This window comes from Leishmania mexicana, chromosome 1 (assembly GCF_000234665.1).
Source record: "Leishmania mexicana MHOM/GT/2001/U1103 complete genome, chromosome 1".
NCBI classification, from domain to species: Eukaryota; Euglenozoa; class Kinetoplastea; order Trypanosomatida; family Trypanosomatidae; genus Leishmania; species Leishmania mexicana.
In genome coordinates, this window is record NC_018305.1 from 47,496 (window position 1) to 73,338 (window position 25,843).

Genomic DNA, 25,843 nt, shown 5'->3' on the forward strand with positions numbered 1-25,843 from the left:
AATACGTCCCCGATTCCGCGTGATGTCACGCGCTGCTGCTGCGTGGGGCAGGTGGGGGGAGGGAAGAGGGGCCTATGGGGCAGCAGTACCGTCGGCATCACCAGTAAGCTTGCAGCAGCGCTCCGCTTGTGCTCAAGGTCAGCACCTCGTCGCCGCAACCTTCTCATAGGCAGTCACCGTGGCCTCGTCGAGCATCGTTTCGCCGTACTCCCGCTCCAAGTCGCGTACGAGCGCAAGGGCCAGGGAGCCGAGCAGATCACGCGCTTGCAGAAACCGCGCCTTCTGCTCGGCCTCCGTCTCCAGCGCGAACCGCTGCGTGAGCTCCGGCACCTCCCACCGCCGCTGCACCCGGCACGCCTTGCGCAGTTCGTGCGGCCGCACGCGCATGAAGAGAGGCTCGCCCTCGTACAGGTGATCCTGCAGCTTGCGTGTCGACCGCTCGTGGTAAATAGCGGGGTTACGCGGACTCCACAACGTCCAGCTCTGCCGGCCGTCCGTTGTGTCCTGCGACACTGTCCAGTGCGCCGGCGTCGCCGATGCCAGCAGTGGGTCGCAGAAATCCGAAGTGGAAGAAGCGCACGACGCCGGCAACCCGACACCGCCCATCGAGCTCTGCTGAGCAGCTTGTGTGTCGGTGTAGCGCCGCTGATACCGGTCGCTTGTGCGCTCCGTGTAGGGGGCATCAACACTGACGTAGACGTCGTACGTGTCGCGCTGCCGACGCACGCCAGCCAGCGAGGACGAGGACTGCCGGCTAACATCGATGCCCGCTTCCGCCATGGCCGCCACCGCCAACGGATGCACAGTGCCGAGGTGATGCACGCCCCCGCTGCACACAAACACGCGGCCACCAGTAAAGGCCCGCAAGAACGCCTCGGCCATCTGTGTCCGTGCCTGGTTCGTGACGCCAGCGACAACGATACCGCGGCAGCTGCTCATGGAACGGTGCTTACTATGGTTGTGTTCCTGTTGATCTGTGTCCACGGGACTGCATGCCGGTGTGCACAACAGGGGGAGAGAGAGAGGGGGCGGCATGCAAGGCCCATCGCATCGAGACGTGAAAGTATCGGGGGAGATGAGGGTTCGGCGGGGAGATTGATGAAGTCAGAGATCGAAGCGCCTCCCCAGGGCACACCTTCTCGCGCGCGCTCAGCGGCATGCGGACGTGTGCTCGTCCGGCACGGGGAGGCACTTTGAGGGGAGGGGGTGAAGGGGGGACACGCGCGCGAACAACCCAAGAGCATGCCCAAGAAGAGGGGATGGCATGCGCTAGTGAAGGTGCGGTGCTCTCACAAAACCGCGACGAAGAAACGGTGGCGAGAGAGCAGCAGGCACAGAGAGACGGCGCACTGTAGAAGCGATGCTGACGACGACGACGACGCATCCACCGCCTATTATGTGCGTGCGTGTGTGCGAGAGAGTCTATCCGTGCTAATGGTGCGCGACGCTGATAAGAAAAAGGAGGAAGCGCTGATGAGGGTGGTGGTGGTCAAGTGGTGGCGGTGACGACCAGAACAGGTCCACTGGGCCGCGCACCAAGAGAGGAGTTAGAAAGTCTTATCCGAGAACACCGTCCTGGATGCCGCTGTTGCCGTCGTCTGCGTCTTACACGATACGCCCCTCCCCTCCCCCCCCCACACACGTGCGTGCGTGCGTGCGGTGAGAGCTCTGGGAGAAGAGAAAGGAGAGAGCTCGTAAGCGGAGAAGGATGCAGGGGAGGGTGCGCTGGAGAGTGCCACCGCTCACATATAGTTCCTCGCCCCCCCCACACACACACCCCTGCTCAGCCATGCCCTTCCCCCTCGCGCTGCCGGGCGGCTTTATCCGTCCGCCACCCGCCTCTTGCTTAGGGCTCGGTGGTCGGCAGTCGCACCGTGACGTCGATGTAGCCAGCCTTGATGGACTTGACCTTCACGGCAGCACTCAAAAAAGCGTCTGTGCGGAGGTCTTCCATGACGGTGGGGTAGAGCGACTGATGGCCGTGCCTGCTGTGCTTGCCCTGCCCCGTCACAATGCGGAGGTGTCCAATACGATGGCTCTGGCAGACGCGGACGCGACGGACCAGCACGTCATGCACCTCAGTGTTGTGGAAGCCGTGGAGGTCGAGGGTGCTTGTGGCATCTGTGCGCAGCCGCTCCTGCTCCAGAGCGAGCATCGCCAAGCGGTTCAGACGGTTGTACTCGAGACCGAGCCGACGGCCCTCGCTGCTAAGGACTCTCGCCGTCCTGCCGTCCCCGCTTGAAAAGGCAGCGGTGGCCTGGCCCAGGACGCGGAGACGCTGCGTGTTCATCAAGTACGCCCGCTCCCGCACCCGCCGCCAGTCCCCAAACTCGAGTATCTCACTCTCCGCTGCTCGATAGGCGCTGTAGACCTCCGCGCTCGTTTCTTCACGGGTCGTCTGCACACCGCCGGCACTGCTGCCGTCGTCCCCTGCGACCGCTGTCGTCGCCGTCGCAGGATGCGGTGGCCGCCACTCCACCGTCGCCGCTGCAGCCGTCTTCGCTGGCGCCGCCTCGACAGAGTCGAGGGAGAGCAGCTCCTTCGTCAGCGCGTTCAGCGCCGCTGTCGCGCGACTCCACTGACGGTCTGCGGCGCAGTAGGCGCTCCGCACGACGTCCGCGTCGAGCCCGGGGAACATCACGCACAGCTTCTCAACGCGGAGCTGATCGGCTGGCGTCATAGTCGCCGTGCTCCCGCTCCACATGGCTGACCGAGCCACGTTCTCCTGCGCGCAGAGGAGTACGTTGTACGCGTCTGCGAAGGCACCGTGGTGCTGCGACAGCACCGCCTCCACTGCAACCGGGTCGACCACTGGGAAGAGGGAGATGAGTGTCAAGAGGGCGTTGTGGCGCTCTAGCGCCACTGCCGCAGCAGCGTCGTCCACCGCCGCCTCGCGCTCCGCTGCCTCCTCGGCCGACGCCAACGCAAGTGCAGCGGCCACGTCGTCCATCTCAGCCGTTGTCGAGACGGCGCCAACGTGGGCAATAACGTCACTGGCGCGGATCGGGTCTCCGCCGCTCATGCGCAGCGCCTGCAGCACCACCGCCGGCTCGACACTCGGGAACACCTCCAGCAACCCGAGGAAGACATGCATCTCAGAGGCGCTGCTGAGGTGGTCGCCGTCGCCGCCGCCGTGGTGAGTCGATACGGCATGGTCAACTGACCGCAGTGCTTCGGGCAGCGCCGCCAAGTCCTCCAGGGACGGCAGCGCTAGCGACGGTGCTTGGGCATCGGAGGACGTGTCTCGGCCCGAGTCTGGCGCCGTTGCCTTTCGCGAAGGGCCGCCTTGCAAGCGGCTCTTCGGTTTGTCGGTGTATCGCTGCTCCTTCCGCTCGCCTATCGCGTCCGCAGTCGACCCCGGCGGAGCGGTGCGAGCGAGCAACGCGGCGTGGTACTCCGCCTCCGTTTCGTGGCGGTAACGGCACTCGTCTGCGCTGTAGCGGCAACGGCGGTTAAGGAAGTGCACGCATACGTCCGCGTCGCGGTCAGCGTGGACGCAGGCGTCGCCGAACTTGCAGCTGCCGTACTGCGCGATGCAGGGGTGGCGTGCACGAGCGCGACGAGCAGTCGCCGTCACTGGAGGAGAAGTCGGCGTCGATGATGACGGCAGCGGTCGCTGTGGTGGAGGGGGCTGCCCAGCACCAGCGCTGCCCTTCACCAGGTCGCGGAACGGTGTCGGATGCGCCACCAAGGCCTCTGCCGGACCCGATTTCGTTGCGCCACACCCTGCGCCATCACCCTCCTCGCTGCCCTCACCCTCCACCACCTCGCCGTAGAATGCATACGGCGGCGACGACAGCATCGGCTCTGTGTAAGATGGGACGGACCCGCGAATCAGGTTAAAATCGGAGGCGAGCAGCGGCGGAGCGGCGAGCCGTCGGTGCGCCACGTCGCCACCGTCGCACTCACCATCATCATCACGTGCGTGGGCGTCGGCCTGGTCAACTATAGGCTCGGCCGTCTGCACCTTCGACCCCATCCCATCTACGGCGCGCACGCGGTACATCAAGTCACCGTTTCGCAGCACGGGCTCCGCGTCACCGTCCTCAGAGGTCCCCCACACATAATCGCGAACATCGACGCCTTCGATCGTGTGGCGATGGCGGCAGGTATCACCGTACACGCAACTGCCTTGAAAGTGCTGCACGCAGACGTCACCGGGGAGATCCTTGAGGACGCAGTACTGGCCATACTGGCACGAGCCAAACTGCACGACGCAGGGGTGGTGCCGCTCTCGCTGCCGGCGCATGGCCTCGGCGGCGGGAGAAGAGCCAGCGAACAGAGTCGACGTCGGCGGCGGCTTCGTCCGGTTCAGCGATGGGATAGCCGCTGAGGCCGTGCTGGTCGACGTGCACGCTCCATCTATCCCGCGCGCTCGCGGCTGCTGCTGCTGATCACGCTGCCGTTCCAGAATCCGCAGGGCTACCTCTACGTTGTTGCCGGCATCCTTCAGCGCTTGAGTAGCCTTGGCCTTCCCGAACCCCTTCGCTGTCAAGCGCGCCACGTTGTCCTGTTGACCGCTGCTGCCACGCTTCATCCTGCGGCGTTCAGCGCACGTGCACACACGCACACGCACAGAGACCGCCGTGAGCCTCGCGGCTCTCGCTCTCCCGTCGTCCAAAACTCTGCCGCCCCCCCCCTGCCCCTCACCCCCACTTCCGCTGAAGTCAGGGTATCTGAGGCAGGCGACCGTTTGGGCTGGACCTGCTCGGTTACTGCTGCTTGGTATGCTTTCAAGTGAAGACGCGAACTCAACGGTGGGACGCTCTCACGCGGCTCCGCGCTGCTAAGAAGGCCGAGCGGCACCGAGGCCGGCAGAGGAGCAATGCAAGGAGTAAAGGAATGGATAAGGCAGATGGGGCGCGGCGTAGAGGGAGAGCGCGCGGGATACAATGCCGCCGCCCCGCTCACCCACACTTGCACACCACAGTGCACGTCCCCAGACTGGGATCGGCAGCGCGCCTGTGCACAGGTGCGCACGTGGGGGCGGGAGGAGGAAGGGGAGAGGGAGGGGGCTCGGAGCACAAGACGGTGTCCTCAGCCACCATCGTCAGCACCCCGCAGCGACTGGCACCAACAACAGCGACACGACCGACACGGGGATGAGCGCTTCATCGTGCACGCGTCCAGCCCTCTCCCCCACACACCCTCGGCTCCGCCTTTCCCCGTGTGTGTGTTTGTGTGTGTGTGTGCGCCGTTCACCGCGGCGCAAGAACAGTGGCCGTATGCTATTTTTCTGTTGTATGTGAATCTACGTGTACATGCATAGGTGTGTGTGTGTATGCACTCGCGTGCATGCGACGTCATCATCGCCGCAACATCCGATCCACCAGCTCACCGGCACTGACCGCCGTGGTGCGTGTGCACCACCATCAGAGTAAGAGAGGGGGCGCGACAGCCGTGCGCACACACACACAAGCACAAACGCCATCGCCTGATGCGATGGCAGCGCTAGACACACGCGCTGCTGCAGTGCGCCGGCTCGGTCATCGCAGCACGGCTCCTGCCTCATACGCGAAGACACCCACACACGCACGCACACACACCATCTCACGGCCGCTCCTCCCCCCTCCCTCCCCTCACCACCCCTGCGTGCGTCTCCCCGTCGCGGTGACACTCTGGCCCCCGCACCCCTCCCCCGTGGGCCAGCGTGAGGGGCCGACGGCGATACGCTCGAGTCACGCTGACACGCTCCGCCCATCGCATGGACAGTGCAAGCGTGTGCTCGCTGCCGCGGGTGGCTCGGACGCCGCGCCATCCACGACATGGCCGCCGGCATCCGTCGCGCTACGTCGTAAGGGCCTAGCCCTCTACGTCAGCACCCGAAGTGGCTCGGCGTTGGCAGGGATAGAGGGGGAGGGGGCTGCCTGGCCTCCGTACACACAGAGAGGGGGGAGGGGGGAGGAGTGCACTGGACCCTGGGATGCGACGCATGGGGGTGCGTGCCTTCCGTCATCGCCGGTCGGAGATTTCACAATGAGCAGAAAAGAAAAACGCCAGCGACTCCACGAACGACGTTCGAACAAAGTGCGTGTGTCGCGACGAAGCGGACACGCACACCAGCAGCGGAAGTCCGTGCTCAGATCCTGCGGGCAGTAGACGTGAGCACACAGTACATCTGTGCAGTCGGCGCGTCCGAGGCAGTCCGCACAGTCATCGCGCGTGTTCGTGTGCGAACAGATCGACGGCGATCACCACACGCTCACCAAGTGTCTCCGTTCCCGCACGCGCATCGATGCAGTGGACGATGCGCTGGAGAGAGGGGCCGTGCTACGCGGCACATCAACCGATTTCCTTGAGCTGAAAAAAGTCGATGGAAATCCGCTGCTCAACCGCCAGTACGTGTAAACAGAGCTCTTGCGTTGGCCGTGACGGATGTAGCCGTGGCGTCTGATGTCGTCCATCACGTCCGAGTGTGCATGCACGTCACTGGAACGGGGCCTCACTCCATTCGCGGGAGTTGCGGCGTGCAAAGCTGGCGGCCAAGCATTGGGGACCCCGAGCGTCATCCGTGGCAGCAGCAGCAGCAGCAGTGTTTTGCGAGGCTTGCCCGGGCCTGGATGCGGAACGGACGTCGGGATTCCGGCACGCAAGGCGCTGGAAGAGGGAGGCGGAGTGTGGAAGGCGAGGAGGGGGGTGGCGACGGGCGCGAAGCAAGCGAACGGTAATAGAAAGCGCGCACGGCCTCGCTAGTTTGCCGAGGGACGTATTGGAGGAGGCGGGAGGATACGCATGAGTCGAGGTGAAGCACGGAGAGGGGAGGCTGCTCACCACCACCACCACTTCCCTGATCACATGCGCTGAGAGGCACACACACACACACACAAGCGGTGCAGCGTTATCCTCGTGTGTGTGTGTGGGAGGGGTGCACAGGCGAGAGTGTGATGGCGAGAAGGGCGGCGATGCGGCGCTGGCCGCGCGCGCGCGTGTGTGTGTGTGTGTCCCTCCCCTCCCAGCTGCCTTCCATGAGTTGTGCGCCTTCATGAGGTGCAAAGAACTCGGGGACGCGGTTAGAGACCCCGCGGATTGGCAGAGCGAGAGCGAGAGGGGGGAGTGCGACGCCCGAGGTGGAAGGGAGCGGCGCCGTTGTCGTTGTCAGCGGACAGACAGGCACAGACAGCGAGACGATGTCCGTGGTAGGGTGGGAGGGGGGTTGGGCACTTCGGTGTTATGAGTTGAGGTGTCTCTAGTACATCGGGGCATCAACGGAAATGAATCGGAGAAGATGTTGGGAAGAGAGGCCGTGAGGTGGCGCAAGGGGGGGAGGGGGAAGGGGAGAGGGAGAGGGAGAGGGCCGGGTGGTGGCGGTGGTGGCGAGCCGTGCGCAGCTCGGATGGAGGCAGCACACACAGAGGACAAGAGAACCTCACCGACGCGGCGACAAGCACCTGCCATCACGCACATGAACGGCAGCAACGGAACACCGTTCCATGCACACACACACATATGCATATATATATATATATACGTATTCCCCTCCCCACCCCCTCCACCCCGCACACCTGCGCGTGCAAGCGAATACCGCCACGAGCTGCAGCACCCCTTGTGGGAGGTGCTGCCGCTTCCCTGCTGGTCGCCGTTGTGCCGCCCCACACTCGCCTGCTGTTCGCTCGGCCTCGAGCAGGCCCGACTCTCTCGCGGATCGGCACCCACTCCCTCACTCTCCCCTCCTTACACAGTCGTGTCCAGCACGTCGCAGTCGGTGATGACGATGGACACTTTGGGGGCCTGGTTGTGACGCACCGCGACCGCGTGGATAGCGTCCACCACGTGCATGCCGTCCATGACTCGACCAAAGGCGACGTACTTGCCGTTCATCCAGGACATGGGCCGAAGCGTGATGTAGAAGGCGGAACTGTTCGTGTGCGGGCCGTCGTTGCACATGCCTAGAACGCCAGCCGCATCGTGGGGGACGGCGTACGTCTCATCGGGGAAGCAGCGGCCGTAGCACGAGTACCCGCCATTGCCGGTGTGCGCACCGGTCACGTCGCCTCCCATCACCCACGCATCCTTTAAGGTGCGGAAGAAGGTAGTCCCCTTGTAGCCGATGTGCTGCGCCGGCGGCAGATCGTATACGCTGCTGAGCGCGACGGTGTCGCCCGTGGCAACCATGGTGCCGCGGCACAGCTCGCAGAAGTTCTTGCACGTCAGCGGCGCCACAGCCGCGTACAGCTCAAACCAAACCCTCCCCACCGCCACGCCGTCCACCGCCACATCCATCCAGCAGTACTGTCGGCCACGCGATGCGAGGAAGGCGCGCCACGCACGCTTGCCTTGCGCGGTGTAGTAATCCTCCGTGGCGTCGGGCTTATAGTCCGTGTGGGTAGAAACGTTGCGCAAGAACGTCTCCGCAGTGAGAAGGCGCTGCGGCTCGCTACCGCTGCCGTGCTGCTCCACCAGCACCGCGGCGGGTTCTCCAGAAGCCGCGGACCCCGTGGTAGACGACCCACCGCTCTCACCGAGCGAGGTGTCTGTCGGCTGCTGCTGGGACGGCAGCTGCCCCGCCGATGCCCACGCAGCCCGCCGCTCGGCAAAGTCTCGTGGAAGCTCTAGCTTCACTATGACGGCATAGGATTCCGGATACCTGTCGTTCACGTACGCCGCCGCCTCTGCACAGCGCTGGAAGTCCACGGTCGTGACCAGCCCGTAGACGGTAAACGACGTCACGTCCGTCATGGTGGTTCGTGACGATGATAGCTGTGCCCAGACACACACAGGTGCACGCAGGGAGAGGCGCTGAGGCGGCGGTGATGGCCGTGAAAAGCGAGAGAGAAGAAGGTGTACAGGAATGGGCACGAGTGTGTCGGCCACTCTGGCATGAAAACCGGCGCACCCGTTCCTTCGCCAGCGCGCGCGCGCGAGAGAGAGAGAGGGGGTTCAAGGTGTAGAGGAGTGAGTAAGGGGCTGCGCCAACACCGGTACACACACATCGTCCGGTAATCCAAAATTCGGAGAGGCGTGCGCGACTGCGCCGCTAAACACGGAGCCGCACGACGCAGAAGAGGTCTGGACAGAAGGGCCGCGCCTCAACTTGGCTTCGCCTCCGCCCCCCTCCGGCAAGGCGCTACTTTGGCGCCGGAGACGCTTAGGAAGCTCTGCGAAGTCAGACGGCAGACTTCGCCCGAGCTGCTGGCCCTCTTCCACGCGAGGAGCCGGCGATGGTTCGCCGGAGGTGCGACGTAGCGGCAAAAGAGTAGCAAGTTGGACTGCGGCAGCGGTCGTGTTGGATGCAGCGGGAAGAGAGGCTCTTCGGCCCGTATTGCCGGGTCGAGGAGCGTCCGTTCGCAATGGGGCCCCCCTCCTCCTCAGTTGGCGAGGCACATGGATCCAACGACGTGCGTGTGTGTGTGTGTGTGTGGAGGGGGCTTGTTGTCAAGACTCGCATGAGGGCGTTGGCGGCACATTTCTCTCTCGTTGCCACCTTGAGTGCACGCGCCTGGGCCTCCTCCCCTGCCTCTGTGTTGCTGTTCAGGTGGTGGTGGGAGGGCCTCTGTGCCTCGTGATGACGGCGACGCGCTTGGTCCGTTAGTGCTGGCTAGCGCGTGCCCACGCTGCGGCCTCCGGCTCAGCGTAGAAGGCTTCGGCTATTCCGTCCACTACGGGCCTCGTCTTTTGGTTCGAGGGTCTCGGAGAACGAAACGCCATCCGTGCCGCGCTTGCGTCACAGAGAGGTCGAAGGCCGCCTTCAAGGCGTGCACGCTGTCCTCGTTGTCCGGGTGGCCGATGTCCCGGGCGCACGCGGTGTCGCATGCGGCCGATGGGTTGGAGGCAGCCTGCATGGTGCATCCTCTCTCAGCTGGAAAACGCTTGACCTTCATCACCTGGTAAGCCATTATCTTCCGGTTCGCAAAGGTCTCGCCACTCTTGAGGAGAAGGTGCCGTGTGCAGCAGCCTCGCGTTGCCCGTTGTTGCCGCCGCCCACCCACAACGCCACCAGACAGCGGTAACGTCGGGGCCACGGGTCCCACAGCCCCGCTCAGCGCAGCATCAAGGGATTCCGGCAAAGGGCAGTTTTGTGATGGGGCAAGCGGCTTGCTGGCCTTGTTGACGCGTGGCGATGCGGTCAATTCTCGACACGAGCCGCTGCGCCACGTGGTGAAGAGCATTGCCGTCGGCCTGAGACAGCCTGTTCCTGCTGAGGCTCCCGAAGGCTTCCGTGAATGGCTGGAAGGGACGTCCTCCGGTGTGAGGCGAGCCGTGATGGCGCTGGCTCTGCTTGCGGTGAATCCTGTCGCTGAGGGTACGCATGTAGCGCTCGGGGGGGGGGGGGCCAACACCCACCCTCCCCGGGGCGTGGCGGAGGAGGTGGAGGGCGATCCCTCCTCCCCCTTCACATGGACTTCGATATGCGAAGGCCGTCCCTCCTTGAACCTCCTCCCCCCCCCCCGATGGGCCCAGGGAGGACGGGATACGGCCTGCCACCTGTGCAGCCATCGGGTGGTCTATGCAAACATGTGAGAAGTTATGCCGGCGGTGCTGCACCAGCCCGTGCGCGGGGACTATTGTTTGGGTCCGATCAGGTGAACCCAACTCCGGGTCGGGGCCCTCGTCTCCACGAGGAGCACCATCGCCGAAGAGCGGATGCTGGTGCCGCTCGCTGAGGAAGGTGCGTGTGTGGGAGGAGCAGAGGGTAGAGAAGGTGTGAGGGGTGCAGTAGTGGTTGCTCAGAAAAAGTTCTCTGTCCCTCCTTGGGACGGCGGGCAGCTGCGGGTGGACTGGCCTGGGGAAGGCAGAGGAGGTCGCAAGGGCAGAGCGCGATGGGCGGGTGTCTGCATCCACTGCCCAAGATGAGACCTCCCCACTGTATACGCATGCACGTAGCAGTGCGTTCGGCAGCGACGCAAAGAACCGGAAGCGCAGCACGAAAGACATCAAGCAGAGGGTGGGGGGACGGAGGCGGAGGCGGAGGCATAAACCGAAGGAAACGCCATGCAACTACATGAAAGCATAAGAAGAAAAAGATCGGCGTCGTTGATCCGCGAAGCACGCAAGCGCTGGCGGCATGCCTGTCGTGCTCAGGGGGAGCAAGCCGCCGCCACCGACGCCGTCGTTGCTGCTGCTGTTGCTCTGCTATAGCATGGCTGCCTGTGTCGCTGTCCTCCACCCAAGATGTTGGACGTGTCTGCTCTCTCTCTGTCTCTGCCTGCGTGCCTATCGGCGTCAGAGGGAAAGGGGGAGAGAGGGATGCGCAAAAAAAAAGGTCCGACATAGACCCAGGCGAGCAAGGGGTGAGTGAGTGCCGTCGTGCGGAGGTCCTGCACGGGCCTACGTCTTCGCCTCTACACCCTCCCCCACCCTCCCCTCGCCTTCCAGTCTCCCGCTCAGCTCCTCGATGCACCACAGCACCAGGTCCTTCCGGGAAAGACGGAAAAGGATGGGCTGCCGTGAGAGGGGATGACCCAGCCGTCGGCAGATTTTCCAATGCACGAAGGCACGGTGCGCAGAGAATCAAACAGCATGAGCGCCATCCATCATGTGCCGTGGGCCGTGTCCGCGTGTATGCCCGCTTCGGTTGCGTTCCTCGGTCGCGTCCGATTAGCCCGGCCGCACGGTGGCTTGACTCCACGAGTGCGACGCTGCGACGGGAGGCACGCGGGTCTCTACCCACCATCAGCCTTGGCTGCACCCGTGCATCCTATATCGCCCCTGTACGAGAAGCCGTGGCGGTGGAGGAGAGAGCGAGCACGCAGCGACAACGAAGCAGTGACCACACCAACGCACATCGGCATGCCCACTGACAGACCTGTCCGGTCAACCGCCTCGACACGGTGACTTGGGTGTTTGCCCTTTCCTTGGTGGGCGGTCAGCTCGCATGTGTCTGTGCGTGTGTGCACGCCCACAGCGCCCGCACGCCCATCCGCCGATGGCCCAGCAGAGGTCAGCCTCACCCGCTCGGCAGGCCAACGGAACCCAAAACGAAGAAGAAAGCGTTATGTGGGATTGCCATTCTCGGAGAAGTTGCGAAGCCGCTGCTTCAGCTGAGAGTAGCGGACCTTGCCCTCGGGGCCGCCGTTGCAGTACACGCTGAGCCCGCTCCCTAGCAGCGCTGGCGCGCCGCCAGAGACTACCGTGAACGACAGGACTGCGGACGCGAGCCAGCAGTGGGTGCGCAGGAGTTCCTCGATGTCGTCTGTGAGGGTGCGATCTACTGGGGGGGCCTGAAAGGTCCACCCCACGCTGCCCCACAGCCCCGAGAAGCTGCCGCTGCTGCTTGACGTGGTGATGGTGGTGGCGTGGGCACCGGTCTTCGCGCCAGTGAAGGCGTCGTAGAGGATGGGGTAGGTGTACTGGGTGATGCTCAGGCCACCCAGAAACTGGAAAAGAATCTGAGGCGCCGTGCGGTACATCAGCGCCGGGGGAGGAGAGCGCGGTTTCCTTTTTTTGGCGAGTGGCCTCGGCGCGTCCTCCGGTGAAACGAGGCGAGGCGTGAGTGCACACCAACACGTATGGGAGGTCCGGCAAGCTGTTTCTATGGGAGGGGAGGGGAGGGGGGCGTGAGTGTCGATGCTCCGCAGCACCAAGACACGAGAGAGGATAAGCAAGTGCATCGGCACCTCACAGGTGCAGCACAGGTGCAGGAGACGAACGCGTCCAGCAGGGCAGAAGACAGACGGACGGGACCACATGAGACCCGCAACCGCGTCCACGACCACGCGCAGAGGAATATAGCATGGTACCACGGAAGCGAACACACTAGCCAGCAGAGAAGGTGCGAGGCGGCGTTGCTTGCGTGCTCACGTGCGTGCGTGCGTGTCTCACGCCGGCTCTTCCGTTTCCGTTGGGGGGAGGGGGGGGGGGCATACAGGCCGTGGGCGTACGAGAAAACAAAAGTAGAGGGGAGGTAATCTAGAGGGGTCGTTCTCGCATGCACGCCAACCCAGCCGACCACCCGGCCCCCGCTCACGACCACCCGCCGTGTGCGCACGGGAACGTGGAGGAGGAGGAGGAGGGGGGCGAGGGAGTGTGCGAGTATCGAGCGGGGTGAGGAAAGGAAAAGGAAAAGCGGGAGAGCCAAAGGAAACATGGGCAGTGCTGCACACGCGAGGGTCAACGGAGCCGAGACAGAGTCAGCGAGGGGGGAGGGGGGAGGGGGGAGGGGCGCCGGGAACAAGCCCATCTACCCTTCTCAGAAACTAGAGCGGCAGGATGCGAAGTCGGCGGAGCTGCAGCCATCACTTGCCCGCCCCCGGGCCACTGCTGCTGCTGCAGCTGCTCGCGCTGACGAAACGGCGTCGTCAGCGTGCTCAAGCGACTCGCTCAGCAGGGATAACGGCAACTGCACCACCTCTGCGTCATCGCCAACAGCCACCTCTGTCGGGCGTGGGGCCGCCAGTGACGCGCTCGCGCAGCCGTCAAACCGGCTCAGTGGTGCCGTCATCGTGGCACTGCTGGCAGAACGAAGCGACGAAGACGGCGAGTTACTGAGGTGCTGGGAGCCCTGCAACACGGCCACCGTACATGTCGCCGGCATGGCCATGCGTGCACCCGCGTCGAACGCCTCCCCAGAATTTGCGGAAGCGCCGCAGCCCTCTGTGGCGACATGTACGGTGGCCAGCGTGTCCTCTGCATCGACGCGGCGGCGCCGATGAGCATCATTGTCGCCTCCTGCGCCATCTGAGCGGCTGCGTACTCGCACCAGCGCCTGCTGGGACGGCGATGCTTGCGATGGTGGTGGAGAAACAGAGCCTGCGCGCCACGTGCGCTCCGGCGAAGCCGAAGGCGAGCACGCCAGCGTCTGCGCTTCGTCGCGGCCCGCCCCGTCCGCGTCCACCGCCTCCGTCAGCACACATGCGTTGTCGCTCACGTCATACACACCGTCGATCCTGCGGAGCTCCTCGCGCAGTTGGCCGCGGACGCGCCCGGGGTGCAGCAGCTCCAGTTGCTCCGCTGTGCTTCTCTGCTCACCGTCGTCCATGTCAAACATGTTGCGCAGCTGCAGGCGCGTGAAGTATCGATAGAGCTCGCCGCCCGCATCCGGTGTCAAGGGCCGGCTGCCCTCTCCCCCGCCGCCGTCGTCGCCGCCCTTCATGGACTGCAGTGCTGCCATGCGCTTGAAGATTTGGTTGCGGTACACCTTCTCCTCAACCGTGCCACACGTTACCAGGCGAAAGACGACAACGTCGCGCCGCTGGCCAATGCGGTGGACGCGGTCGACAGCCTGGGCATCCGCAGACGGGTTCCAGCTGGGGTCGAGCAGCACCACCGCCGAGGCGGCGTTGAAGGTGAGCCCGACGCCGCCGACCTGCGTCGTGAGCAGGCATACCCATACCCCTGCGTCCTTGTTGAAGCGCTCAACCTCAGCGCAGCGGCGCTCGCTCGGTGTGTCGCCGTCGACCTGTGTGTGCGTCAGCCGCCACTCCCGCAGAAGGAAGCTGAGGAGGTGCAGGAGTGATTTTGAGCGTGAAAAAACGAGTGTCTTGCGCTGCTCCGAGACGCACCGGAGGAGCAGCTGCAGCGCCACCCACAGCTTCGCGCCGCCAAAGATATCGCCAATCTCTGCCACTGGCGCCTTGTACGGGTTGTGCGAGAGAGCCGCTGCGACGGTCTCGTCGAGGAGGCTCAGCCAGGGATGGTTGCAGATCTGCGACAGCATGGTAAGCAGAAGCAAGGGGTTCGTCGGTACAGTGGCAACAGCAGCTGACGAGCCGTCACCGCCTAGGCTGCTCCGTTCCATGACCACACCACCCTCGTCAGCGGTGCCCTCCGTCACGTCCACATCCGCAGCGCCTTCACGCGCGGAAGCCAGCTCCTTCGAGCTCAAGACCGCCGCGTACAGCTGCCGCTGCACGTCCGTCAAGCGCACCCACACGACGACGTCCTCCTTTTCACTCGACAGCACCTGAGCGGCGACGTCTTTCTTCTCGCGGCGCAGCATGAAAGGGCGGATGGCGGCCTGCAACTTCGCTAGCTCGCTCGAGGCAACCTCGCGCTGTGCCGCGCTGGCGTCACGCTCGTTGCCGCGCAGCAGGGTCGCGCTGACAGCGTTGAAGTTGGGCTTGTCCATGTCGAGTATCGACCCATCGAGGAAGCGGAAGACGCTCCACATGTCATCAAACGTGTTCATGAGTGGCGTGCCTGTCAACGCGATCTTGTGACGCGCAGAAAGGGTCAAGGCACTCCTGAAGACGCAGGTATTGGGGTCTTTGATGAGGTGCGCCTCGTCCAGCACAACGTAGTCCACGAGGGTGGCGCCCATGTCCGCAGCGTCCTGCCGCAGCACGCCATAGGTCGTGAGCAGCACACACGGCAGCCCATAGCGCAGCTTCCTCCACCGCGCCTGCCGCTTCTTGCGAGGCTCGTTGTGGATAACCTCGACGACTCGCGTGAGCGACGCGCCGCCCCACTCGGCGAAGGCGGCCGTCCATATGGCAACTAGCGTCGGTGGGACGACAAGAATCGTTGTCTTGATCATCTGCCGCGCGTAGAGCTGGCCAAGAAAGGCGGCCACCTGCACCGTCTTGCCGAGACCCATCTCATCCGCAAGAAGACAGGCGCGGGACTTGCAGTGACGAGAGTACAGCCACTGAACGCCTGCGCGTTGGTGCGGGTAGAGTCTTGCGTCCACGTCTGGAGGGAGGGAGAACGGCGGCCCTGACGTGGGTGGCAGCGGCGACGTCTCAGCAGACGCTGACGCCGCACACCGAGCCTTCTGCTCGTCGTCTGCATCGCTGGCACTGCGATGACAGTGGTTGGCGCACACGCTACCCGCCTTCGTGGTCGCTGCCGCCGTGTTCACGCATGCCTCCTGCAGCGAGCCTGCACGCGGCTGCCGGGATACCACATGCGGAGACGTCGAAGGGGAAGAGGTGGTGGCTGCAGTTGTGATGCAGGAGCTGGACTTGGCGACTTTGCCGCGCGGCGCGGGCGGCGTCCAAGAGAGAAGATCGTCCAGGAGGTCGTCGTGCTCCATGTGGCCTTTGGTATATCTATAGCTGGTATGAGGGACGGCGGGCACGGTTGTCAGGCACAATCGTGAAGAAGGCGCACCTTATCCATGACCACAGTCCAAGCGAGAGGTCAGGGGTGAGAAAATTGAAGAGGAGGGGGGGATGGCAGTGGGTAGCACCGAGCGAGAGCGAGAGCAGACGATAGACAGACAGAGAGGGGCAGGTGAGTGGGGGGAGGGGGGGGGCATGCAGCAGAGCAAGCAATCACGTGACGCATTATCAAGGCCAGCAGCGGCAGGCAGCGGTCCTGAAGCGCGTTAGCCCCACCCACCCACACCCGTTTCCATCGCCCCTCCCCCCCCTGCTCTCGTCTTTTCATTGTGGTCGTCTTTCGTGCGTGTGCGTGCCAGGCGGTGCCTTGACGGAACATGCTCGGATACAACGCCCACCGTGTGTACACGGCAACGTGTCTCGCAGGATGTATCGGTGCGCGCTGACGTGCGTTTTATGTATGCGTGTGCGCGTCCGAAGACTGTGTGCTCCGCCAGCGCGGGCATCTCTCCCCCTCCCATCCCGCGGCATCCATCCAGTGGGTGGTTCATGTGCATGACGTCACCCCGCACCCCCTCGCCCCTACCCCGGCTCGCTCTCGCTACTAACTTCATTGGCAAGGGAGAGGGAGGTCAGCGGCAGAGAGTCGGGGCAGGAGTGGCGGCAGTGACACACACACACAAAGGCGTGCGCGCGCCTCCATGGCTCAGCAACAGACATACAGGTGAAACGCCACCGCTGTGGAGCGCCGCTGTCTGCGCTTCAGCCGCCGTCCTCGCGGATGGGCAGCAGGCCGTTGTCGCGGATGTAGGAGGAGCGGATGTGCACTGTTGACCCGCGGAAACAGTGTACCCCGTAGAGGGCGTTCAACTCTATCGTCGAGGCAATCACCCGCACCTCCTCCCCGGCACCACCGTCGAGGAAGAGCCCGTTGCCGCCGTTGTTCATGACGCTCGACCCTTCCAGGACGCCCACGCCACCCTCGTAGACGACGACGCCGTCCTTCTTGTTCTCCTCCAGCGTCGACTCGTGCACGTAGAAGGAGGACTGCAACACACGCAGCCCCGCCTCGCTCTTCTTCACCTTGGACTGCCTCACCTCGACGCTGGCGCCATGGTGCACGTAGATGCCTGCAAACCCGCAGAGCGAGATCAGGCACAGGTCCAGCGTGGCGTGCGTGTGCGGCCCGGCAATGACAACACCGCCGCCAGCGCCACCGTAGAAGTGGCAAGCCGTCGCCTGCAGTGCTGCACCGTCGCTCACCGAGAGCAGCGGCAGCGTGGGTGCGGTGGAGAACGAGGAGCGCGGGACAACGGAAGCTGCGGCGCCCACCCGTGCAGCGGCCTCCGCCTCCACCCATTCTCCCTGCACGAGCACGACGCCTTTCAGCTCCACCCGGCTGCAGGCGCCGCGAATGCGGAGCGCCGGCGCCAAGTTCGAGGAAGGCCGCAGCACCACCACGGCACCCGGGTACGCGCTCGTCAGCTCCACGTGTCCGCAGTCGTCTAGCACCAGCTCCTCATAGTACACACCAGGCTGCAGAACAACGCAGTCGCCGCTTTCCAGGCCCGCGCACGCCGCGGCGTAACGGTTGGGCTGAGAGGACGGCGTCCACATGTGCACTCGCCTGCGTGCGAGCGGCGACGGTGGTGATCGCAAGAGCAGTGCACCGCCGTGCATGGGCGGAGAGGTCGGGGGCCGTGGTGGCGTGGCAGCGGGAGAGCTTCCGAGTGGTGAGGAAACGTTGCGTTGGCCAGCAGGCGTCCTCGCCGTCGTGGCCGCAGCTGAAGCACGCGGCATCGCTCCTCCTCTGCTGTAGCGCGGCTGGGGCGGGGTGTGGGGCGAGTGCCCGCTGCGCCTGCCTTTTGGCGACGTCAGCGGCGAGACGGTCGTCGTGCGGTACGTCGGAGAGCGGCTTCCACCGCCGTGATCACCAACACCAATCACGCGGTCCTCGTCTCGCCCCGTCGCCCGCGGAGGAGGAGAGGCGGACGACGAGCGCGGGGGCATGGTGGAAGACAAGGGAAGCTGACGGATGCCTCGCACACATGAAGAGCGCCGGTGGTGGCTGGAGACCGTCGCATCGGCGTGGTCCGCATCGCGACTGTGGACAGGAGCGGCGGCAGCAGCAGACGGTGTTGGGGAAGACGCTACAGAGTGCACCGGGGCGGACACGATCGTGGCCGGATGCTCCATTTGGGTCTTCGACGAGGAGGCGCTCTTGTCCGTGCCGCGCGCCGCGCGCTCACCGTTGCCGCCATGGCTGCTGCCACCACACCAGCGATCATGCTCGTCGCTAGCGCTGCCGTGTGGAGGCCCCCTGGCGCCACGCCGCGTCTGCTCGGCGCTTTCCTTTCTGCCACAGGGAGTGTGGTGGGCGTGGTGCAGCGATCGTTGCGGTATTTCGACGGCAGCTCGGCGCGCCTCCGGCTGGGAAGGCGCCCATAACGGCGATGCGCCCTCCGCTGTTGTCAACACTGCGTCCACCAGATGCTCCTCCTCCTCTGCAAGCAGCAGAAATCGACTGGCGCACTGAGAGAAGAAGTTCAAGAAGACGGCGGTGTGTCGCAGCAGCTCGGCCAGCTCCCTGCTGTTGATGTTGTCGTATCGGCCATCATTGCGGTCGCTGTCCACCTCGAGCGCCGATGCCTCACGGCCCTGACGCCACGTTAGCCGCGGAGTTCGCGACGCCGGTGACGGCGCGGACGCGGACAGCATCGCCATGCGATCGGCCAGCCGTCCAACGTCGACAGAGTGCAGCTGATCAATCAACTGCACCATTTCGCGGTGGCGCTGGCGGCGCTCTGCAGCAGCAGAAGTAGCTGCTGCGGCAACGGCGGTGGGCGTAGTGGTGTGCTCCATCGCAGGACTGCGGGCGCATGAGGGAGTAATGCAAGCTCTAAACGCCGCCGCAGACAGTCCGTCACCAGATGCTCTCTCCGTGCATGGCGCATCAGCAGCTCGAGACCGCGACGGAGCAGGGACGGATGTCGATGAATGCGTTTCGTCGACCGCAGCAGGTGCAGCAGCTGCTGCTTCAACCGTTCGAGAAACCGTCTGCCGCGGCAGCACCTCTGCCGACGACGCAGCGGAGCTGCCCGCAAACGATGAGTTGGTCGACGCCCCGTGGCGAGCGTACTTCTCCCGAAGGGCCGTCACCATGGCGTGCTCGCGTCCTTTGAAGCGCTCTACAATCTCGTCGATATCCCTGAGGCGCCGCGGGTTGTAGGCACGGTAGAGCTGCGCCAGCTCCGCTCGCACATCCATGGCAAAGCCTCTTTTCAAGCGCCCTGCATCAAAGGACAATGTAAGCCCGGCCGAATCTATCTCTAGCGTCAAGTAGTGGCTCGCGTGTTGTTGCACGTGTGTCGATGTATGCGTGTGTGCGTGTGTGCGGGGAGGATGTGTGTGCCCACGCGTACGCCCGCTTGTGTGGGCGTGGGCGATGGACAGAGGTCGAGGAGGGGATGCGCATGAGGGAGGCGGTGTCATGACGGTGAAAGGCATCCACAGAGCGGCACATGCAGAGACCAGACACAGACACGCATGCAGACGCACGCGCAGGAGGGAGCCGTCCTGTCCGAAAAAAAAGGAGCCCCACATCGCGCCACTCCCCTCTGCGAACATGACGCCCATGGGGGAAGGGAGGGGAGGGGAGAGGGGGGAAGAGGTTCAACGGACGGGCCACCACACGCACCGCACACACGTCAAGCACACCCGCACGCAAGTGAGGCAACGCGACGCTGCATCAGTACGCGCGTGTCTGTCTGTGTGTGTGTGTGTGTGTGTGTGTGTGCCTGCACGCATCATCCTCTTTCCAAGCCTCGCAGAAGCAGCTGCCTGCCTCTCGCTCTTAGGTATGTATATCATGAACGCCGCCCACGCCAGCATCACCCCCACCACCGCCTCCTCAATCCCCTCAGCGACCACCACCGCGCAGCAGCAGTGCCCGTCGCGAGCGCGCTAGCACAGCGGCATGAAGAGGGTACCTTTGGTGCTGTACTTGTTGCGTGTCGTCTCTATCTGCCGCAGTTCCTCCTCGATGGCGCGCCGCCGCTGCTGGATGGACTGCGTGTCGAAGCGGATGGGAATGCGCGCCAGCTGCCCCTCGAGCTCCTGCTGCCGCTCGTCCAGCCGGCGCAGGGTGTCTGCCTTCTCCTCCTCCGAAACGCGGCGCTGACCAGCAGGGATGAGAGAAAGTTGCCGCTGCCTCTCCGCCTCTGCGGCGATCGCCTCCTTCTCTGCCGCCAGCTCTGCCTTGCGTTGCTGCAGGTATCGAGGGACCCGTGCCCGGTTCGGTGCGACCATTGATGCCGCACCGCCTGCGATGTCCGACGTGCCGCCACCACCGCCGGACGCCGTACTGCCCCCAGGGGCGCACGGTGACCCAAGACGCCCCGACGAGCCGATGGGTAGCAGCGCGCCGTTGACACCACGTCTGGCGACATGCGAATCGGCCGACGTGGATGCAGGCGCACCAGAACGCGGACCTGCGTTGGAGATGGCGCGAGCAGCGGTGCCCTCCCGGTAGCAGAAGGACTGGCTCGCCACCTCGTCGCACTCGTGCACATACACGCGAATCTGAGCCCCGTCGGATGTGTCACGGCTGCCCCTCGGCGCAGCGGCACCACTGCCAGCTCGTCCGTAGCCGTGCGAGCTGACGTGGTCGTATTGGGCCTTTGTCCGTCGGAGTTCGTCCGCCTCGCGCCGTACCACCGCGTCGTCCTGCAGGCGGCGCTGCCGGTTGAGCGCCTCCTGCTCACGGAGCTGCGTCCGGTTCAGCTGCGCCGCGTTTTGGGGCATTTTCGTTGCCACTTCGCCCTTCGCTCGCACAGAGCAAGAGGCTCAGCGCACGTACACGTGCACCTGCAGAGAGAAAGAGAGTTGCGACGGCGGCTTCCCTCGTCTGTCTGTTGGAAGGGGAAGGGAGGGGAGGGATATGCGTCAACCTGTCCCTGTGTGCGTGTGTGTGTGTGTGTGTATGTGTGGAGGGAGCGAAAGAGGAGGACACAGGACGGACGGGGGAGGAATGGTGCGCGCGCGCGTTGAAGGTGTAGGCTGGACGGTGTGGTGGGAGTAGGAAAGTGAAGTGGCTGCGCCTCCGCGCTTGTGCGTGCGGGGATTACACGTGTGTGTTTCCTGCAGAAGCGGACATGTGGCAGGACGGTTGAGAGGTTGGGCGAGAGATGGCGACGAGCACGGCACCGGCCTCTCCCCATCCTCCATCCTAAAATGGCACGTGTTATGGCGGGATGGTGCGTCGAAATCCGCACTGTGTTCACATCAACGAAGCCCGCGCCAAAGGGTGGGTGGAAGGCAAACACAGCAGCAGCGGCACCACCACCCAGAGATGCACCGACATCCATGCGACCAGTACGCGTGTCTGCATTTCGCTCACCGACCGCTTCGCCCCATCCTCTCCTCCGCTCTCACCGACATCCCGCTCCGCCGCTTTTCTCCTCGGCCGCACTCCCTATGCCCCACACAATGCTCATGTGTGCGGCTGTGCGGAACCGAAACAAAGGCCCGTCCTCGACGCTGCAGCAAGGATTGACATCAACTCCACGACGACTTCGTCGGCTCCATGGAAGTCGGGGGAGGGGGGCGCCAACACGGCGATATCCGCCATCACAGAGAAGCACACACATACACGCACCTCCTCTACCAGAAGGAAAACACTTCACACGACCGCGTGCGATGCGGTGTAGAGAAGAGACACAGTGCCACGCCGGAGAGGAAGAGGAGGAGGCGGAGGCGGACAGGACTCAAAAGTGGCCTCTACTCGGCTGCCGCTCCTGCTGGGGATTCGCGGCCAAGGGCACACCCGCCCGCAGATACACAGACACACACAAACACATCAAAAACCGCCAGGCACGTCCATGCTCACAACTTGTTCGCCTCTTCTCGTATCCTTGCCTTCAGCTGCGCTAAGTCTGCCCCGATAACGTAGCCGAGCATCTGCCCCGCCCTCACCAGCATGAACGTTGGCAGCTGCATCACGCGGCACTTAGAGACGATTTCCGTGTTGTTGTCGGCGTCCACCTTCGCAAAACGAACGTTCGAAAACTCGTAGGTGAGCCTGTCCAGATCCTTCTCGATGGACTTGCATGGACCGCACCACACCGCGCTGAAGCACACGACGGTGAGCGTAGGATCGTTCGCGATGTCACGGAACTGCTCCACACCATACACCTCCGTGAAGGGCATCTCTCTCTCTCTCTCGCGGCTTAGCGCTTGTTCCCTCCGCAGGCACTCAGCTGTCGTTGCGTAGGTGTGTGCGTGTGTGTGTGTATGAGAGGGTAAAGGATCGACCATGCACCAACGCCTGCGCAGGGTTGTACGTGTGTGCAGGCGTCGGCGAGGCTACGCAGCCTCACGCAGGCGCGCAAGCCGAAAGGTGCAGGGAGGGGACAGAAAAGGTAGCTCGTCGCTCACGAAGAGAGGTGGAGAGCAGGGTGCCCGTTGTTGCCGTCTTCGTTGTCTTCCTCTTCTGTATGGCCCTTCCTGTTTCGTTCGCCGTTCCCCCCCCCGTCGCGGTGTGCTGCGCTGCCTTCACAGGCGCCACTGTGTATACGCCCCACGTCGATCGAGGCGCAGAAAGCGCGAGAGCGGGATGGAGAGAGCGAGAGGGGGGGGGTGATGAACGCCAGCAGAGCCGCGTCTCCCTCCCGTGTCGTCTACGTGTGTGCGTTGCGCGTGCGCTCCTCCTCTCTCGCGTGACCGCCACCTTCGTCCGAAATCTCGCCTCGCTTCTATTCCCGTCGTTTGTTTTCTTCGTGCTCTAAATGGTCTGTGTGTGTGTCTGTCTGTGTGTGTGTGTGTGTGGGTGTGGGTGTGGGTGCGGCAGAGGAGAGCGATACGTGTACAGGGATAGAGAGAGATGGGCGGGCGGGCGGGTTGGGGCACAGTGGAAGCAGGTTGCTCCGCTTGTGCGTGGACAGGCAGTGGTGGTAGTGGGGGGATGGGGGGGGGGGGGGAGAAGTCTGCCGCTTCGTTGCTGCTTGTCTACATCGCAGCCCGCACGCCACACGGACACAGAGAGAGCGACGTGGAAGAGGCGTGGGAGCAAAGACGAAGTCGAAAACCGTCAGCAGTCCCCCCGAACGCCACGTAAGCCTGTGTGGGGTCTGCGTTGAATCAGTCGGGTCCTCCCTCCCCTCCTCGTGCCATCAATCTCCCTCCCCTCCCCACACACACACAATGCGCACGCGGCAGAATCCGTGCAGCCGAGCAGGTTTTCTTTTTGTAGGCCATCACTTTTCCTTATGCATACACGACTCTGTGTCACGCAACGCCGCCGCGTGCACCGATGGAGGTGGCGGCCTCCTCCTCCGCCTCCACCGCCCCTCTGTGCGCGTCACCTGCGAACATGTCCGACCAAAGCGGAGACAACCACCAGAGACCCGCGGCGTGAGTGCGAGAAATGGAAGAGGGATGAAGGGCGGGGGTGGGGTGGAGGGCGTCGAGGGTAGCAGCGAAACAGCTACACAGCGCACGCTATCACGACACACGCACACACACACACACCTCTGCCCGCATCCTCTGCGCCCCTTCCCCTCCCCACACCCCCGGGTGTCTTTCTTTCTCGTCAACCAGGGATAAGTGGGTCATCAGCGTCGACCGGCCACCCCAGCCGTTTGAACGTCTTCTCCATGTGCGGCGGCAGCGGCGCTGTGACGCACACAAACTCACCGGCACCGTTCTTGTAGGGGAGCTGAATCTTGCGGTGATGGAGGTGCAGTGGGACGTCTTTGCGGGCGGGGTCCCAGAAGAGCGACAGGGAGTGCGGGAAGGCGCTCTCGCCACCATACTTCGCGTCGCCAAGGAGCGGGGCTCGCAGCGCGTGGGCGGCCATAATGCGCTCCTGATGCCGCCGCGTCGTCAGCGGGTAAAAGGAGATGAAGCTGCCGAACTCCAGCGCGGAGGCGTTCACAACGAACTCGGCGATGCCTACCTTGGAGTCTGCGGTGGGGGTGGGGCGAGCAACGATGACATCGCCGCCCTGCCCCTTCTGAACCTCGAAGTGCATGCGAATGCGGCCGAAATTCACGGGCGGCTTCCCTACCGCGAAACCCCAGTACACGCTGTTCGGCACGACGCGCTTCACAAACATGCGGCCCAGCATGCGGTGCGCGTTCGAGCTGCGCGCCAGCACAACGCACCCGCTCGTCTCGGTGTCAAGGTTGTGGCATATAATCGGCTTTTGCGTATTGGTGTACCGCCAAGCCGGAAGGAGGTCTGTGATGTTCATGGCGAGGGGGTCGTGCGTCGGCATGATCGGCACGCCGCTCGGCTTGTTGATCACGACGACGTGCTCGTTCTTGAAGAGCACCATCTCCTGTGCCATCTCGCGCGCCTTGGCGGAGAGGTGAAACGTCTGCCGCCGCTCCTGCTGCCGCTGCGACGTCGAGGAGCTCTGCAACTCCACCCCACTCGGCGGCGCCAGCTGGCGTTCCCAGAAGCTCGCTGTCGGCACGACGACAAGCTCATCGAACTCCAGACGATCCGTCAGCCGCGTGTACCGCTTCTTCCCGTTTTTCCGGTAGCGGTAGATGTGCCCCTGCTGCACCAGCCGCTTCACTGTCTCGTAGTCCCACTCCGGGTGGTGCTGCGTAACGAAGTCATCCACGCGCTGGCCGAACCAGTCCTGCGTGACGACGTGGTACTGCAGCTCCTTCGACTTGCGGGACAGCTCCTCGCGTGCCTGTAGAGAGAGCGGGATATGCTGTCTACGACGTTTCTCCACGGGCGCCCTCTGCGGCACCGGCTCCAGTTCCGGGAGATGCTTGACAAAAGACGGCTGCCACGCCAGCAGCAGGAAGTGGCGCCGCATCAGAGAGTGCAGTGTGCGGACGCCAAAAAAGAGTGTAGTGAAGCGGGCGAGCACCCCAGCAGCCGCGAAAAGCCGTTTCGATGGGCGCGGAGGACAGGATGCCCAACCGATGCAGAGGATGCTGCGGTGACGAAGACTATGGCTGTGATGTCGGCCAGTCCTGCGAAAAGCACGCGACACACGGCACCACGAGAGAAACACGTCCAGGAAACCGGTGTCTGTGTCTGTCTGTCCGCACCAAGCGGGAGAGCACCGCTGAGCGAGGAAGCGAGGCAGCCTACGCAGACATGGCAGTGAGGGAGCGGTGATGTAGCGAAGAAGAGGAGGAGGCAAAATATTTGAGCACTGGCATGTTGGACATCGAAAGAATGACACGTTACCTACCACGAGGAGCTGTGGCGTGAAGAGGAGAGGACGCTACTCCGAGATACTGCACCTTAGCTGTGCAAAGCATACCCAAACAAGCCATTGGTGACTCGTCTACGTGTTGGCACGCCTCCAATGGAAGGGATAAATCTCCGCGTCGCATCCCAGGGTCCAGTGCACTCCTCCCCCCTCCCCCCTCTCTGTGTGTACGGAGGCCAGGCAGCCCCCTCCCCCTCTATTCCTGCCAACGCCGAGCCACTTCGGGTGCTGACGTAGAGGGCTAGGCCCTTACGACGTAGCGCGACGGATGCCGGCGGCCATGTCGTGGATGGCGCGGCGTCCGAGCCACCCGCGGCAGCGAGCACACGCTTGCACTGTCCATGCGATGGGCGGAGCGTGTCAGCGTGACTCGAGCGTATCGCCGTCGGCCCCTCACGCTGGCCCACGGGGGAGGGGTGCGGGGGCCAGAGTGTCACCGCGACGGGGAGACGCACGCAGGGGTGGTGAGGGGAGGGAGGGGGGAGGAGCGGCCGTGAGGTGGTGTGTGTGCGTGCGTGTGTGGGTGCGCGAGAGTTTGTGCGGCTCTTTTTTCGGTTCTTAGCACGCTTCCATCGCTTACTCGCTTTCTCTCCCTGTCGGTGATGGCGTACGTTCATTGGGGTGCCAAGGGTGCTGCATGGACGCATGGCAGAGTGGTGACGATCAG

The 25,843-nt window shown here is 64.1% G+C and overlaps 9 protein-coding genes across 9 annotated transcripts; all 9 read right to left on the reverse strand.

The window, feature by feature from the left end:
* Positions 1-138: 138 nt before the first annotated feature.
* On the reverse strand, positions 139-1,035 carry LMXM_01_0200 (conserved hypothetical protein; the record flags this gene model as incomplete). Its single annotated transcript, XM_003871496.1, has 1 exon — positions 139-1,035. The coding sequence occupies one exon, from the start codon at positions 1,033-1,035 to the stop codon at positions 139-141; it is 897 nt and encodes a 298-aa protein (XP_003871545.1).
* Positions 1,036-1,846: 811 nt separating this feature from the next.
* LMXM_01_0210 (conserved hypothetical protein) lies at positions 1,847-4,537 on the reverse strand (the record flags this gene model as incomplete). Its single annotated transcript, XM_003871497.1, has 1 exon — positions 1,847-4,537. The coding sequence occupies one exon, from the start codon at positions 4,535-4,537 to the stop codon at positions 1,847-1,849; it is 2,691 nt and encodes an 896-aa protein (XP_003871546.1).
* A 3,134-nt stretch (positions 4,538-7,671) lies between these two features.
* On the reverse strand, positions 7,672-8,676 carry LMXM_01_0220 (putative cyclophilin type peptidyl-prolyl cis-trans isomerase; the record flags this gene model as incomplete). Its single annotated transcript, XM_003871498.1, has 1 exon — positions 7,672-8,676. The coding sequence occupies one exon, from the start codon at positions 8,674-8,676 to the stop codon at positions 7,672-7,674; it is 1,005 nt and encodes a 334-aa protein (XP_003871547.1).
* Positions 8,677-11,930: 3,254 nt separating this feature from the next.
* On the reverse strand, positions 11,931-12,347 carry LMXM_01_0230 (conserved hypothetical protein; the record flags this gene model as incomplete). The annotated part of the gene is made up of 1 exon (XM_003871499.1): positions 11,931-12,347. The coding sequence occupies one exon, from the start codon at positions 12,345-12,347 to the stop codon at positions 11,931-11,933; it is 417 nt and encodes a 138-aa protein (XP_003871548.1).
* A 779-nt stretch (positions 12,348-13,126) lies between these two features.
* On the reverse strand, positions 13,127-15,910 carry LMXM_01_0240 (putative DNA excision/repair protein SNF2; the record flags this gene model as incomplete). Its single annotated transcript, XM_003871500.1, has 1 exon — positions 13,127-15,910. One exon carries the CDS (start codon positions 15,908-15,910, stop codon positions 13,127-13,129), a length of 2,784 nt encoding a protein of 927 aa, XP_003871549.1.
* A 790-nt stretch (positions 15,911-16,700) lies between these two features.
* On the reverse strand, positions 16,701-19,100 carry LMXM_01_0250 (conserved hypothetical protein; the record flags this gene model as incomplete). Its single annotated transcript, XM_003871501.1, has 1 exon — positions 16,701-19,100. The coding sequence occupies one exon, from the start codon at positions 19,098-19,100 to the stop codon at positions 16,701-16,703; it is 2,400 nt and encodes a 799-aa protein (XP_003871550.1).
* Positions 19,101-19,901: 801 nt separating this feature from the next.
* Positions 19,902-20,741, reverse strand: LMXM_01_0260 (conserved hypothetical protein; the record flags this gene model as incomplete). The annotated part of the gene is made up of 1 exon (XM_003871502.1): positions 19,902-20,741. One exon carries the CDS (start codon positions 20,739-20,741, stop codon positions 19,902-19,904), a length of 840 nt encoding a protein of 279 aa, XP_003871551.1.
* A 1,080-nt stretch (positions 20,742-21,821) lies between these two features.
* LMXM_01_0270 (putative thioredoxin) lies at positions 21,822-22,145 on the reverse strand (the record flags this gene model as incomplete). The annotated part of the gene is made up of 1 exon (XM_003871503.1): positions 21,822-22,145. One exon carries the CDS (start codon positions 22,143-22,145, stop codon positions 21,822-21,824), a length of 324 nt encoding a protein of 107 aa, XP_003871552.1.
* Positions 22,146-23,526: 1,381 nt separating this feature from the next.
* LMXM_01_0280 (pseudouridylate synthase-like protein) lies at positions 23,527-24,771 on the reverse strand (the record flags this gene model as incomplete). Its single annotated transcript, XM_003871504.1, has 1 exon — positions 23,527-24,771. The coding sequence occupies one exon, from the start codon at positions 24,769-24,771 to the stop codon at positions 23,527-23,529; it is 1,245 nt and encodes a 414-aa protein (XP_003871553.1).
* Positions 24,772-25,843: the final 1,072 nt, after the last annotated feature.